General features: G+C 42.5%; 1 protein-coding gene across 2 annotated transcripts in view; it reads left to right on the forward strand.

Annotated features, from left to right (window-relative positions):
* Nucleotides 1-13,860, forward strand: part of MAP2K7 (mitogen-activated protein kinase kinase 7) — a 219,550-nt gene extending 205,690 nt beyond the window's left edge. For both annotated transcript variants that reach the window (XM_086961246.1, XM_086961253.1), the window contains 2 exons: nt 6,748-6,793; nt 7,316-13,860. In XM_086961246.1, coding sequence (XP_086817372.1) covers nt 6,748-6,793; nt 7,316-7,453 — 184 coding nt within the window. In that variant the 3' untranslated portion in view covers nt 7,454-13,860. The remainder of the gene's footprint in view (nt 1-6,747; nt 6,794-7,315) is intronic.
* Nucleotides 13,861-14,381: the final 521 nt, after the last annotated feature.

Here is a 14,381-nt window from a genome sequence, read left to right on the forward strand (position 1 = left end):
GCACTATTACTTTTCATTGACCGCAATGTGATTTCCTGCTTGTTCTTTTTGTTCTTTTCAACAAAAAAAAAAAAATGAAAACCTCACTTAATTTGCAATGTGATTTTGGCTAAATACCTTCAACTCGATTTCGTGATGTGCCTTTTTACTATAGCAGCGTAATTACTGTGTGGACTTCATTTATGCATGGCTATCACTGCTCTTTCTTAGCGGCCGGCCCCTCGGGGTTGTAGGCGACTTGCTGTGTAACTATAAGAAGGTACAATAAAGGTTTAAATTTTTTTTTAAAAAAATAAGCATTTACAATGCAATGGTTTCACCTTTGGAAAAGTTAGAGCTATTGGCATTGTAAATGACAACATTTGTATTTATGTGTTGGTTTTGAAAACAGATAAATAAATGGCATTGTCATTTACATTGCCATTAGCTTAATCTCTCGCAAATGTGAGACCTATTGTACCCTACGGAGGAGCTCAGCAGACAGCAATTACTACCACACACACACCCAGAGCCACACACACACACACCCAGAGCCAGCCACACACACCCAGAGCCAGACACACACACCCAGAGCCACACATTGCCAGAGTACCTAGTACTTGTCCAGTTCTGCAGGCCACGCCCAAGTACCTAGTACTGTGTTTAGTTCTGCAGGCCACACCCGAATACCTAGTACTTGTCCAGTTCTGCAGGCTGTCCCAGTAGTAGGATGTCTCGAAGGCCACGCCCCCAGCAGCGTCTGATTGGCCTAGAGGGCAACCTTGCAGTACTGGAAGGGCTGGTCAGCGAGTTCAGTTGGTGGGTCTGTCTTTAATGTTGATTTCCCTAACATGAACATAAACATTACCTCCAGCAGGCACAAATGCATGCAGTCCCACACACTTCCAAAACAGCTATACAATGTTCTTTTTGCAAGTTCAAAGCGGCCCCAAATTGGAAACGTGGGCTACATTTGTATTTACTAATGTGGCTGTTTGGATTTTGCCCTACCCAGGCCAATTTTCTGTCCCAGTCCCAAACTGCGCCTGAGATACAAGCACTGAGTCCAGTTCAGCCAGGTGCCTGTTGTATGAAGAGCTGCAGGCCACTGCAAAATGATCGATCCTAGTTTGAAACAAATTTCAGACGAAAGGATGCTCTGCTCATCCCATAAGAAATACCTACAAATATTGTACTTGTCTGTATGAGCCAGATTCTATGTTACGTGTCCAACACCCTCTTTTTTCCTGTTCGAGTAGCTTTCGAATTCCACGTTTTACAGTTTATTTTAGTTTCAATTCAGTGGCATCTATGTTTAACAATAAAATACTGTGCTCTGTGAATATGTAAAATAAATTGGTCTCCTTTTGCCCCCTTAACAGAGTTAGGCGGACACGCACGCCTCACAGATGTCAGACCTGCCACTCACACCCTTGCCCTTTGGTGAAGCAACGCTTTGACGCCCTCTTATTTGGTAATCAGGACAGATGTTATCTTCTAGGAGCTACGCGGTGCCTCCTTTCTGTTGGCGCCCTAGGAGTCAGAGAAAACGCGTCCTCAATGTAAGCAGGCGCTGATTGGAAGGGAGTAGCGTCACAGCAAACAGATAAGGAAAACAACAGATTGTATTTATCACACGTGTTCCATAATGCGCAGAAGGACACGTCACCCTACCTTGCCGTCACTTTAGAGTGCGTCACTCATGGATAATCTCTAACGCTGCTGGTAAATTCCAGCCAGAAATAACTTCCTGAGAGAACTGATACGGTCTCCTACTTGTAACTATTAGCTCGTTTCGGGGCAATTATAATTGGGGAAATGGTTGAGATAAGTAAAGAATGAGTAACGGTAAAATAAAAAAATCAAAGGACAAAGTAAATAAAAAATAATTAAGACATCAGTTACTTTCAACAACTTAAAACGATGTCCTGAAACATTTACAAACACCAGTGCAGAAGAAACTACAAACAGGTGATCTAAGCTAAGATTGCTCCGTTCTAGATGTGACGGGTATTTGTAGTTTGCGTGGGACTGCTGCTTCCATACATTTACTGCCAAATAAAACAAATTCAATTCTTGACGCTCATCTGTGTGTGGTTGGTTGATTAAAAGATGTACATTTTCGATACATAGCTGCCTCTGTTTTTCGAGCCCTCTCCTTACGCCATACTCTATGAAGTCAGTCAATGCCCCAATGCTGTGCTGCCAGGCCACAATTCAGATTCAAGGGAAAGCCCAAATTAGCCTGCCTACTACAATGTGTAAACAGGACATTGTGTGTCCTGCATGCAGATCAGCGCGGCTTCATGTGGAACCGCGCCGAAGCGTCGGATGGAACTGAATTGTGCGCTTATTGTTAGTGCTTTGCAGCGCATCTTCGGGCGAAATTGTATGTGGGGGTTGAACAAAACGGCAATGAAGAACCTACCAAAATACTTGAGAGGACGAAAGGGACTGCCAACAACTATTGTACACAGGCGCACAAACAATACTGATGGGCTATTTTACAAGGGAAGGGGGATGGCTGGGTGCGCCTACCCTACAGACGTCCAGTGTGTGTACGGTGGGGAAAGAGGGGCAGCTACTCGGACAAAGCGACGGAAATTGTCTAACTCTTTAATAACCCGTGTGCCTCGATGGAAGCGCACTTTCCAAAAGAAACCCCGAGTGATACGAGTCTCAGCTCAGTCTTTTTCCAGTCGCTGAACTCTAATTAAGAGAAGTGAACTGCCCTTTGACGTGACAAACATATAGTGTATGCTGCCTATGGATTATAGTTAGGTGCACATTTTACACAACCTCAATAACCAGCATGCCGGCGCCTACACAAAGAATACTGAAGAAAAGAGAAAGGCGCAGGCGCTATTGCTACAGCGGACAGATGAACCATGTGTGCAGGTCCGATAACGAGGCATTCTTTCATTTTGGGGCTGGAGGAGATGCTTGTGTTAATCTAGAGTAGGAGCTAGCTGTGGAATTATTAACAGGTGCAACACATATCACCGATCCCGCTCCGCTGTCACGCCTAGTACCGAAGAGGGCATGGGGCGCGCATGCCACCGTCCTGTGGATTTTCTTTCAATATGCAGCAAAGAAGAAGAAGAACGGAGCCCGCTACCACCACGGAAGACCCAAGAAACACTGCACCAGGCAACCTCTCCGAGGAAATATATTACATGCACAGCATGCACAAGGCTAAACCCCTTCTTGCATCGCAGTCAGTGTATGGGAAGCCTGTTACAGAAAGGACACTTGTGGCCGACTAAAATGCGTTCCTGTGGGCAATTGCGTAACACAAAACGCTGTCCGTTAACTGAGAACAGGTGGCACTGAGATTCCAGCACCTCGGTGCGCCTGAAGAGGGCTAGGCTCCTCGGCACTGCTGGAGCTTCAGGAGCCTACCCCTCTCCCACCAGGACCGGATGCCATCAGATTAATTATGCCAATCACACAGTGCCACCCAGGAGGGCAGGGCAACAGGAAAGCAATTAGAGATCTTCTTGCACCAGAGTCCAGAGGGAGCCTGGGGCAAAACCGGAAACCCGGCAGGGTGGGAGCATTGGCCGGGAGGAAGCAGGGAGTGTACACCACGGACCGTGCATCAATCAAAGGTGCACCAAAGAGCGCGGCGGCCTCAGGGATCCGCCAATCGCGGTTTAAGGAATAACTTGGGTGAGCCCCTAATCCAGAAATGATCCTATTATGGAAAATAAGAGCAACGAAGTGCATGGAAAGGAATACAAACACAAGGTCATTTTGGGATTGGGGGGGCGTGTTTTTCGTGCTCTCCCCTTCCCATTGGCTGGAAGGTAAAATTCCAGCCAATGGGAAGAGGAGGGGCCGGACATAAAAAAAGACACGGAAACGCCCCCGAATCGCGTTCCAAGGGGAAACAGTGACTGACAGCCAATCTCTTCCAATGGCTAGCCTCCATTTATGGAGCTAGCCAATGGAAGACAGAGGCGGGACGAAGCCCCATACTGTAGGACATAAGATTTCGCCCTGGGCGGAGCAACTGCTTCGCAGTGCTACGGCCAGGGTGAAACCTAAAAAGAACCGCTTTCGTCCTGTTCACATTACTCAAGGGAGCCTCTGTAACTGCCAAGCGGATCCCCTACCCCTCAGAGGAGGCGGAAGTGAACTTAGACCTGATACTAATCTCCGAAAAGCAAACACCCAGGAAGTAATCGAGGTAGTCAGTTTGAACTTTAGCACATGGCTTACTGCTTGTGACCTGTCTGAAATTAACCAGGGCTCTCCAATGATGGGGCTGTTTATCACCAGTGGCGGCAGTCTCAAATCATGCCCGCTAGTGAGAAGTGATCCTAGTTGTGGCATGAGTCTAACCGGGCATAGAGGCCCGTGGGCTGGGTAGAGGGGCATTTCATGATACCAGTCAAGGAGGAGGACTCATGCACCCTTTCTTCTCTTGTTTAGCAAAGAATTTCATCACACTGAGACCATGCCTTATTCCTGTGAAGTTTATATTAAACACTAGAGAAGAGAATATGTACATCTCATAATTGTGCTATAAAATCTGATCGATGATAGCCTCTGGAGAAGTAAGAGAGCTCAGCAGTTCCACGTCATTGATTGGGCTTTGAATTGTTTCAAATTAAGTTAATGTGCTACTAAACAAAGTTGTTGAGACTTATGGCCATTATAGCATAGTTCATTTCTATTTAAAGTTGCCAGGGATTCCCAGGCTGACAACTGGGAATAAATAAAGCTTATGAATATATGAACGGTTACAACGCGGGATAGGTTAAGCCTGGTAAATAACTAATTTCTTCCTGCTCCCTAATCTGTTAAATGGGAGTTGGCAGTCGACCACAACGCTGGAGCCACATAGCCTTTCTTGGTAAAATGACAGCATTTCTGTGCAATACTTCTACCAAGTTTACGTTCAGATTGCATATAAAACAGATTTCGCTCTGGACAATTTCAGATAGTTCTGGCTTTTATAGATTCCTCCCACATTGGACAAGCCACTGACTTTGTCTTTTATTGTGAGCAGGAAGGTTGGATGGACATGGGCTTCACAGGTTCCCTCCTCCAACACTCTAGGGGGCCCCAATCTTTCAAAGGAGGCCCAATTCAGTCTTCGTCCCATAAATATCTGTGAGACATGGGAGACACAGGGTCCCTCATCACATTCTGCAGGGGTGAAGGGGGGATCATTTCGCGTTACACCGCTGGGGATAGGCCTCATTGCTTCCTTTCGGGATGTATATGGTGTGCCCTGCCAGAACACAGAGGCCAATTCCGTGTTAGATGCATAATTGTTCCATGCCCTGAGGCCAAAAATCACCATTTTGGGGCACTCTGGAATGCATGCTCCCCGGAGTCGTCCAGGAGGCATGTTTATTTCCAGCAGTCCCTTGTCCTGAGGGATAATCAGAGTAAATATTATTGTTAAGGAAATTGTGTCTGTTGGGATTCAGGATACTGCTCCAGGTTGTAGGGCTGACTATTGAGGATGGGAGGAAAGATCCTCCATAGCATTTAGAAGGTACGAGGAAAGGGGAATGGTGATACGGATTACTGCAAGGACCTGTTGAGTGCAAAGATCGTTATGTAACCAATATAGAGCGTTTTTATTTTGCTGCTTTTTTTTCTTTAGCCCCAGATGGACCTAGATTGGGAACATATTGTTTATTTTTTTAATTTTTGAAAAAACTTTTTTTTTAACAAGTTTGCTCTGATTTACGTGGTGTGGGTAATATATGTGATAAAGATACTTCATAAGCAGAGTACTGGGTACAAAACCTATTCTCACTACTTGTTGCTGAGATCCAGTCATGTGAAAGTTCACGGGAACTCACTCTTTCTGCGCATACTTCCCCATTCTAGTAAGGAAGATATTGCTAGTTAATTCTAAAGATCCATTAGTAATCTTCTCTCTAGCACTAGTTGTTCGTCCACTTATAGATGCATGTATTCATCATTATGCATGCATGCTTGTATGTAATATCACAAATCCTTGGAAAAATAAAAACATAATTTAAGGTGCAAAAAGTGCATTTTTTTTTATTTTCTATTTTTAGAATGGAAAAACAAAAGGAAGCTGATCCCAGCCTCAAATAGGAAAAAGAACTGTATTCTCATTTTAACACAGTTTTCCAAGAGTCCAGCACAGTGGTTCTCGGTCGTCAGTTCATTTTCCCAGTTCTGAGTAGGATCCCTGAAACAGTTTTTCATTTTTGCACAACTTGACATATTCTGCCTTTACGTTCATTTCAACAATTTTTCTTCTTGAAGACGTCGGAAAAGAAGTCTGTTTGCCCTCTACTCTCTGCTGCGAAGTCCCTCTCTCTAACAGGAATTCGGTCAGAGTGCAGATTAGTATAAAATCTGGATAAATTCTTAGATTCTTGTTTCCATTATAAAAAAATGCGCTTTATTCTGATAGAAGAAATAAGAGATGTTGATTAACCATTTGTTGCCTTATGGGTACCACAAGCCCAAGAATCCTTTCGGGGGTTACTCCGGTCCTTCTCTGGTCTACAGCCAACAAAGGAAGCAAAAGGGCTATAGTGGACTTTTCCCCTATCGTAATTATTTCTGGTCCATTTCTGGCTTACTTGACTACCATTTCCTTGACCTTAGGAGGTCATTATGCCCAAGGGGCATGATTGTAAAGCACATTGCCTCGGTGAAAAATTGATATGTGGGATCATTTGTTGCAGGTAAGCAATTTTATTCATAACATTTACCTTGGAAAGCACCTTCCTGTGCGTTTATGGATCTTTTTTCTTTTACTTGTAGCCTTACTAAAGATCACAGGAAGAGACCAAAGTACAACAAACTACTTGTAAGTATGCAGAAAGAGGTGACTGGGCACTGGTGGCTTTTGGGCAGAGAGCACATCTTAAAGCTGGAAATTGAGCTTGTTGCGGGGTCCTATGTTATTGCGCTTTCTGATCACTGTCCGACATTGCTGAGGGTGTTCTCATACTGCTGCCAGAGAGTCAGTTGTGTTGGTTTGTTATAGGAGCCCCGTTCACATCCAATTTAGCCATTGACATGGCTCAATAGAGGTTGTGTGAGAGCAGAAGAGAGGGATATGAAGCCTCCTTCTTCCTCCTTATGATCGTCTAAATTGTGTTCTGTAGTTGAATACAATAAATTAGACCAAGATCACTACTACTTCCTGGTTGGTGGGGAGGAATATTGGTTGCCCTCGGGAGATATAACCATCTTTGATCCAGCCACACTCGTTAGTTTTAAAAGGCTGCTATCCAAACTTCTGCTTTCTTTGTTAATGTTGTGTGTGGCTAACCATCCTAGTCGTTGAGAGGAGCACATACCAAACTCCTTTTGTTTTCCTCTGCAGGAACACACCTTCATTAAGCATTATGAAACACTGGAAGTGGACGTTGCCTCCTGGTTTAAAGATGTTATGGCAAAGACTGAATCCCCACGCACCAGTGGCATCCTCAGCCAGCAGCATCTGCCATTCTTCACCAGGTAGCCTGCCAGGACCAACAGCTTGGAGCAATGGAGGGGAGGATCAGGCTAGTGAAGAAAGTAGCATTGGAAAGAGCCAGATGCCATCTCCTCGTCTTCTCCGCAAAACTGCCACATCTAGAAAACCGTATGATGGAGGCCAAAGAGCATTTCACATCACATGTTGTGTGCTCTGTCCTCCTCTCAGTATTTTCACTTTAGCTGTGCTCTGGTGTGTGAATTTTCGCTTCCGTTATGGCCAAGGTAGAATGCCTCGGGCATTGAGAAGTCGAGGTGAAAATTTAGAGGAAGAACTGGCAAGATCTTTGCTATATTTCAGACAAGCTCTACTCCCTGACAATACAGAGTGATGGAGGTAGCTCTGTAATCTCTCAGATTTTTCTCTGGTCTTTGCTGCTTCATCATCGGTCTGATAAGCAGTGCAGGAAACCTGCTCACTCCTCACAAACACACATCGGAGTTGAAAGACAAAACCGAGAAGCTAACAAGTGCAAATGAACACACGTCTTCATTTATTTATTATTGTTTGGACGTCTTGGTGGCATAGGCTCACCTACATACCAGCATTGGGAGACTTTTAATTTCAGTGTCTTGGTGCCTAGCTGGATTGTGCAGACACTCATGATATTGATTATGTCCGAGGGTGGGGTAAGTGCACCTGCATACTAATGTGTGGGGGCGGGTCTTCTAACTTCTTCGGCAATAGAAGTGCACCTATTACTGTGCTAGTCAGGTTCTGGCTTAACATCTCTTAGGAAAGTCATTGGCCTAAACAGGGGCCTTTGAATTTAGTTTTGATCCACCAGTTCTTAGTAAGCCGGAGAGTTCAAAAGAAGACTCTTTTTTTTATCACAGTTGGGACATGCTTTCACTGCTAGAGGTAGTTCTATGTTTACTTATATTCTTAGTCACAGACCAGTGCACCTCTGAGTAGGAGTTTCTTTCAAACCTATGAAAGGGCAAGAAATGTCAGTTTTGCTATGTACTGAGTATTTGCTCGTTAAACCTCAGGTGTTCTTTTTCGATTGGGTTTTGGAGTGGGACTGGATGGTCATGGAGGAGTGTTGCCAGGGTTGAAGCCCAGCCCTTGCCTCTGTTTTACCAAAGCAAACCCTGGTCTGCTGACCCGAGAGGAGCAATTTTATTCTCCTTTTTGGAGAGTGACTGTTTCCATTGTCAAGGAACTTCATCATTGGTTTCACCACAATTTCCCTCTAAACAAAGTACTCAGTTTTGTACCAGATTGAGTGTGCATGCTGAGTGTGAGCCTGGCAATTCCAAGTTTCTGAAGGTCCATGGCCCACTTGCAGTTCGGGTTTGATATTGCAGTTATTGGTGAGAAAGTTGTGCCTCGATCACACCATCTAATTTAAGGAAAATGTACATTATTAATGGCACTCAGCTCATTTCTCCGTATTTAAAAGTATTGTTTGTCTTGAGCAGTATCTTCGGCTGAAGTTGAGGTTCGAGTGGAAATGTACATTAGTTTTAACAGATCAATTTTTTTCCATTGAGCCTCAATGGCTTGCTTGAAAGTCTTTTTCTGTCGTCTTCATGCATTCCATTCCTAGTGTTGAGAAGTGAAATATCTGGAGATATTTTCAACTTTTGGACATCTAAGTTCAAAACGTATGCGAAAACCATGTGGTAGGAGCAAAAGCATGGTTGATGATCACAAGTGGGATTTCAGTAATTTCCAGCAAAAACCTGTAAGCGTCTCCTTGCCACTAGTAAAAGGGTGACACGCCAATGTATTTACCCATCCAGTTAATTACAGTTATAAAACACACACAAGCATATTTTTATAACCGTTTTGGAAACTGAAGTGAATGATTAATAACCGTTTTCAATGCTTTAATATTGAGCTGAAGTTTATTAACTCAAACGCGAAAGTATCAGTGACTGGTGTTGGGATTGTCAGACCGTTTGTGTGGTGAGCGATTAAAGATGACAATACTTTAATCAAAACTCTAGTATGTGATAACAAAGGTGAAAGTAGCAGATGCTAGTGACGTAAAGATTACCACATGGGCAATTTGCGTGGCGAGCAATTGCAGGTGTCCAATGACCTTTTAGTGTTCAGTGTTAATTAAGATTCTCAACTTTGAGATCTGGAACCGTGGGTGAAAACGCGTTTTGAGAGAGGAAGGCAAATTAAGAGATAAGCAAGAACTCTAGATAATGGAGGTATGAGTGAGATTTAAAGTTGAGAACGGCCCTGCATTGTGTGAAATTGCTCAAGGATCAAAGTAACATGAACCTTCATGGAAATGTGGAATAATGGGATTAGGTTCTAAAGGGGATAGATATAAAATAATGGGGTGAAGAAAGCATATGTCCAGGGCTCAGAAAGACAAAGGCAGCGCAAGTGGGACCTGAAATTAGGTTATGCTTTAAGGAGAAGAAAATGCAGAAACTCCAGTTAAATGAGAAATGTTTACGTTCCACAAGGACAGATACTGGAATCAAAGTTACGTTAGTCGAGGGAGGCGGTCTTGAGATCCATTTCCTGTCATGGAACAGAAGTGGCATTGTTGGCAGAGAAAGTTATTGGAGGTATGAGTAAGTTTAGACTGTGATAGAACAAGCACTAGATTCGATATGCTTTGTGTTAAAAATGAGAAAGGATTTATTTACGTTTAAACAGGAAGAGGAGCTAGGAAATTGGAGGTGGAGGCTCAAAAGGCAGGAACCAGGAATTAGAGCATTGGGTAGGAAGCTTTATACCAGTTAGAGTGAAGGGCATCTTCGCAAATATGGGTGGATTTCTAATAGGCAGGATTCAGGATTAGAAAGCGAGAGATGGTGAACTGGTATATTGGCCATAACGGTGTGATGAGAAATGTGTGTGATGACAGTAAGGAGTGAAGCCGCAGGATTGTTGTTCAGAGTGAGGTTATGATTAATATGGAGAGCAAATGGAGAACCAAACAAACTGAAAAGGCAGAGTAGATATGGTGTTCAAGTCTAGAAATGTGAAATAATGCAACATGCAAGAGCCTTCACCCAGGAGGATCCTGGAAACCTTACCATTTTGTGTATGGCACTAGTCTGCTGTAGTAGGTATTGGCTTTTGTCTAATTTAAGACCTCAATATGCAGATAGAGGGTGCATAAGAAGGTTGAGAGACTTAACTAGTACTATTGACCAATTTCCAGGTATTAAATACTTTCGTAGTTAAGCCTGCCAGTGCCATCTTTTCGCACCTTGCCACGTACAATAAGTTTCCCTTCACTTCCTTACCAGGGCTTTCGATAAACTATATGCCCTGAGAGATTCCAGATTAGCCTGATATGATTAATTATGGGCTACGTTTTGAAGCATCTGCTTGAAGTCCAGTTCTGGGGAAAAAAAAGCACTACAAGCGGCAAAAATGTTTTTCAAAAAACAAAATCTCTATGAACCACCTAAAAAGTATTTGTTTCAGCTATTTCAGCAAGCACTAAGCAATTCTTCTTTACCACTTTTCTGAAAACTTGCCCACAATCCTAAAATTTAGCATTATTAATTATGCAAGTATGATAGCATGTGAAACATGTAGAGGTTATGTTCATCTTTGAATCTGTCTGTCTCTTCAGGAAGCTCTTGCGACCTTGAAGTAGTTCAGCTCTGCTCTTAGAAATCAGACTTCATCATGAAATCTCCTTTGATATCCTAAGTACTCAATATCTCCACCTACATGCAGCATCCTGGAGCACTTGCTCTCATCTAGTTATCTTCTGGAGAGCACATGGCATTTTATATACTGCCGAAAGACCATGCCCACTTCTAGTTGGTGGGCTTTTTGGACACTTTCATTGTGTTAAAAAAGTCGGTCTTCCTTTAATGTGGGCAATCACATTATTTGGGAATTATGTTAACGTTTTCAGCACCAAAGAGCTAATACAAAAATGGAGAGCCTGATACTCTGCAATATGGCATGGGTTTGGTATGTAAAAGCTAGCTTCAGAGGCCAGGAGTAAGCATAAAGAATTTGTGGTATGTGGACACATGTAGACGAGAGAACCTAGGGTGAGAAAAAGAAATATGAAAGTGAGAAAAAAATTAATGGGGGTCAATATCAAGTGCTAGAAATCCATCCCTGTGGAATGTGACAATTGTGGAGTGAATTTTTTTTAAGCGGACAGTTTTAAGGGGTAGCTGCTGGTGGTTCGAAATGAGGACCTGAGAGTGTGGGCATTTCAAGGAGTGGGTTAGAAATTAATAGCAAATAATTGAGGTCTAGAGCCAGAAACCTTACTCTCTTCGTTATTGAAATAAGAGACACTCTTCATACTGGAGAGAGGAGGATTGATATGGTTAGGAAGAATGATCAAAATTTTGAGAGGTATTTGAGAAAAAAACAAAGCGATGTGAAAGTGAATCCCTGAAAGCATTGATGAGAATGAGAGATTGGCCTGGGTGGAGAAAGTGGAAGTTGATATTGTTGAAGGAGGAGTGGCTTGACCACCTGGTAATGGGGTTTTGATGTTTGTGGACCAATAGATTCTAGACCACAGGGGAAAGTTGTAAAGTGAGTGATGAAAGTAGGTTAAGATTTCATTTTGGTACTTGTTGGAAATGATAATACAACCATCCGACCTTGCTTAAAATAAGTGGTAGAGTGTGTTAGAGTAGGAAATAGCTATGCTATTGAGAATTTATTGGACACGTAGCATTTTCCATGTCATGTAGATGGAAAAGTTGATGCAGGATTGTCATTTCGTGAGAGAGTTAAAGAAAAGACATGGGTAAGTCATTGCTATGTAGAAGTTGCTGGAACCGGTTGTAAGGACGGCAAAATATACTAATCTTGAGCAGCCCTGCAAGTCTGTAAGAAGGTTGGTTGCTAAATGTTTTGCAAGTAGAGTTGAAGATAATGGAACCCGACTGGTTGGGTGACAGAGTGTGCAAGCACTCTGGAAGTTCTTCAGCTAAGAAGCACCAAGTATGTGATAGTGTTTCATATTGGATGGACTTGTCGAGATCCATGAAGAGGAAATAAGGAAGAAGTTTATAGCAAAGGTGGTCTTGAACTCTTAAGTGAGCTTATGCAGCATTAACAGTGACTGCTCGGCCTTGTGAGATCTTATTGAGGCAGGCCTAGGTTGTATAAAGCCCAATGTCTTATTGGGATTACTTTGAAGCAACGGATACACTCTTATGTGGCCCTAGTGGCACTGCATCAATAATTAGTTGGAGTTAAATACAGAACTAAAGTGGTAATTACAAGTAGGTAGTGGGCAATGCAACTGCAAGTGACACATTTAGCTTTGATTACTTGTGATCACAAGTTATAACACTTCAGTGTCCCAGGGAACTATTCTTGTAAGTTGCTTCCATCACAGGTTAAACTTTGGTGAAAAAGGAGGGGAAAGGATGTGATGATGGTGAGAGAAAGTAGGAAGTCATGGTTGAAGCTTCGGATGTAGCTTGAAAAGGTGAAAGACATGAATGCTTTTAATGAGAAAAAACGTGAGAATGATTAAATGTGAAAAACGTAGTTTTATTGGGTAACACAAAAAGTGAGAAATGTGAGAAACAAAAGTGAAACACAAACCGATGCCACATTGCTTCACTGCAAATGCTAAATGTAATCCAAAAGTGAGACTCTCTACCCACTCCTAATTTGTAAACAGTTATTTACTCTAAACTTACTCTATGGGCTTTCTCTGACTTCAGCCTTTCTCATGACATTTGTGTGCATGTTCCCTAAAACCTTCCCCTAATCCCTTTCCCTAACCTTAAACCCTCTAGTACCTTTTTTCATGACCCTGACTGCTGTCTGTCTTTCTATCCCTAATCATTTCCAGGACTTTTCAACGTGTTTCCTCATTAAACGTGTCCTCACTTTTTGTTTCTTCTATTGTTTCCTCTCTCACTTTTTTTCTCTCTTGCTAGTGGCCTGGGTTTTTGCTGGAAACTGCTGTCTGGAAGGTACCTTTCATCTTCCTCTTTTGAAGAATGCATTTCTATTCTCACTTGTGGTCCCCATGTGTACCTTGTGGGGAAATGTAAGATGTTAATCCCTCTCGCCCTTGAAATGTCCTTAGTCCTTTTTAGTTTGAAGTCCCAAGACATTTTAGTTGAGCTGCATCTTCTGCTGCATTCCACAGTTGTCCAAGTTTACCCAGTAGGGGTACTGTTGAGGCGCTGCCTTTCTCATCATTGATTCTTTTTAACTTGTGGGCGTCAGTTAGGATGTTAATGCTACCAGCTTAAATAGCTGTTTTTTCTGTCTGTATTTGCCTTTTTCATAATTTGCCCCCATCACACTTAGACAAATATTTTCTTATGACACTTAAGTATCCTAATATGAAGGAAAATATTTCATTTTCCATCTCATAACATGTTCCAAAATACTGGTTGTCTTTGACTTTCGATGATTATGTTCCAAAGTGACACAGAAGCAGTAGTGCTAAAAAAAGAAAATGAAATAAATGTAAACAGTACCAGTGATGCGTCTTTGAACACATGTAGACAACACGAGGGCTCCTCGGAATAGGTTTTGTTTGACAGGGCCGATAATGCAGTTAAATATTCCCCTACTTCCTTCCTGGCTTATAAAATATTTGTCCATTTTCACACTTTGTGTTTGAAACAGAGATGCAACTTGGGCATATTTTTTAACTTTAAAAAAACATTCCACAAACGTGTATTCAGAGTAGACAAATTGTTTTTATTTATTTATTTATTTATGTATGTGCACAAAGAAAAAGTTTGTGACGTTGTTCAGACATTTATTCTACAGAGACAGAGTTGAGTCTAGATTTGATACACAATCTTGGTCTGTGCTGCCCCCCATTTTATTTAGATTGCAGTGGCCCCAGCAGAAGAGAAATGAAGCCTTCCATGATGGGGCATATTTAGTGGTGATGCACAGTTCCCGAAGAAGGTTGGGCTCAGGGGTCTTTATATTGAGAAAGAACCATCCTTTTCTTATGTATTTTAAG

Source organism: Lissotriton vulgaris, chromosome 1_1, assembly GCF_964263255.1.
Source record: "Lissotriton vulgaris chromosome 1_1, aLisVul1.2, whole genome shotgun sequence".
Taxonomy (NCBI): domain Eukaryota; kingdom Metazoa; phylum Chordata; class Amphibia; order Caudata; family Salamandridae; genus Lissotriton; species Lissotriton vulgaris.